The sequence below is a fragment of the Trypanosoma rangeli genome (assembly GCF_003719475.1).
Source record: "Trypanosoma rangeli strain AM80 chromosome Unknown Tra_15.4_contig_00417, whole genome shotgun sequence".
NCBI classification, from domain to species: Eukaryota; Euglenozoa; class Kinetoplastea; order Trypanosomatida; family Trypanosomatidae; genus Trypanosoma; species Trypanosoma rangeli.
Window position 1 is genome coordinate 12862 of NW_021706161.1, and position 2032 is coordinate 14893.

At 52.2% G+C, this 2032-nt stretch overlaps 1 protein-coding gene across 1 annotated transcript; it reads right to left on the reverse strand.

Annotated features, from left to right (window-relative positions):
- Positions 1 to 749: 749 nt before the first annotated feature.
- TraAM80_08458 (glycosomal glyceraldehyde-3-phosphate dehydrogenase) lies at positions 750 to 1829 on the reverse strand (the record flags this gene model as incomplete). Its single annotated transcript, XM_029385208.1, has 1 exon — positions 750 to 1829. The coding sequence occupies one exon, from the start codon at positions 1827 to 1829 to the stop codon at positions 750 to 752; it is 1080 nt and encodes a 359-aa protein (XP_029234958.1).
- Positions 1830 to 2032: the final 203 nt, after the last annotated feature.

Here is a 2032-nt window from a genome sequence, read left to right on the forward strand (position 1 = left end):
GGTGCCCATTCACCACCAGCACGTCATCCTTAGCCACAGAGGGACTGCTCTTCGCCGTCGTCACCTTGTGCTTGAGCCTGCCGTGCACAGAGTCGTAGCGCATCTGGTATGCAAAGTACTCTGCATCTGTGCTCATATCAACCACCGCAACGACCTCAATCTCCGTTCCGAGAAGGTCTGCCTCGCACATGGCCTGAAAGACCATGCGGCCAATGCGGCCGAAGCCATTAATACCAACCTTGATGGGCATGGTAAACCTTGTTAAATGCAATGTTTATTGGCGAATAGATTCTGGCGCAATGATATCACCCTCTACACACGTGTAGGCAAGGAAAAACAAACAAACAAACAAGCGATGATGACAGTAAAGAAGCAACGAAAAAACATATGGAAAAAGCACAAGGGCAGAAGCTGACGAACAGCTAGCTCAGCGAAACTTCATTCAAAGCGGCCTCCCTTTCACTGCAATCTCCCTTCATCCACGAGACACTCAAACATCATTTCGCCCCTCGTTATGCAAGAACATCACTGCTCTTTTAAACAAAAACATCGTCCTATAACATAATTGTTAAGAAACTTCGTTCTTAACAATAAAAAATAAAGCAAAATATATATTTAAAATTAATTTTGTTCCTGGTTCTCCATCGACAATGCTGGAACTGCGCTTGTAAAGAAACCTACGCGGCCACGCACTGTGTACTAACAGTTTTCTATTTGCAATGAGCCTGGAACCAAAGTCACCGTTCATCCTACAACCTTGCCGCGCGGTCCTTCGATGCGATGTGGCGAACAAGATCCACCACGCGGTGGGAGTATCCCCACTCGTTGTCATACCACGACACAACCTTGAAGAAGCGACGCTCGTTAGGCAGATTATTCTGCAGCGTCGCCAGGGAGTCGTAGATGGAACTGCGGTCGTCGTTGATAAAGTCTGTGCTCACAAGCTCCTCGTTTGTGTAGCCAAGGATGCCCTTCATGTACGTCTTCGATGCGCGCTTCAGGGCGGCGTCGATCTCCTTGATGCTGGTGTCGCGCTTCGCTGTGAAGGTGAGGTCCACCACTGAAACGTCTGCGGTCGGGACACGGAAGGCCATGCCCGTCAGCTTGCCCTGCATGCTCGGAATCACCATGCCCACCGCCTTGGCCGCACCAGTCGTGCTCGGAATAACGTTAATCGCGGCCGCGCGACCGCCACGCCAGTCCTTGTGTGACACGCCATCCACCGTCTTCTGCGTTGCTGTGTACGAGTGGATCGTTGTCATGAGCCCGGCCTCCACGCCAAAGCCCTCCTTCACCAGAACATGCACAATAGGCGCAAGGCAGTTGGTTGTACACGATGCGTTCGACACCACGTGGTGCTCACGGGGGTTGTACTCGTCCTGGTTCACACCCATCACAAGCGTCTTGGCGCCACCGGAAGCGGGGGCACTGATGATGACCTTTCGTGCGCCTCCCCGCAGGTGGCCCTCCGCCGCCGCCTTGGAAGTAAACAGACCCGTTGACTCAATTACGTACTCAACACCGAGCTTGCCCCACGGGAGGTCCGCCGGGTTGCGCTGCGCCCTCACGCACAGAATACGGTGCCCATTCACCACCAGCACGTCATCCTTAGCCACAGAGGGACTGCTCTTCGCCGTCGTCACCTTGTGCTTGAGCCTGCCGTGCACAGAGTCGTAGCGCATCTGGTATGCAAAGTACTCTGCATCTGTGCTCATATCAACCACCGCAACGACCTCAATCTCCGTTCCGAGAAGGTCTGCCTCGCACATGGCCTGAAAGACCATGCGGCCAATGCGGCCGAAGCCATTAATACCAACCTTGATGGGCATGGTAAACCTTGTTAAATGCAATGTTTATTGGCGAATAGATTCTGGCGCAATGATATCACCCTCTACACACGTGTAGGCAAGGAAAAACAAACAAACAAACAAGCGATGATGACAGTAAAGAAGCAACGAAAAAACATATGGAAAAAGCACAAGGGCAGAAGCTGACGAACAGCTAGCTCAGCGAAACTTCATTCAAAGCGGCC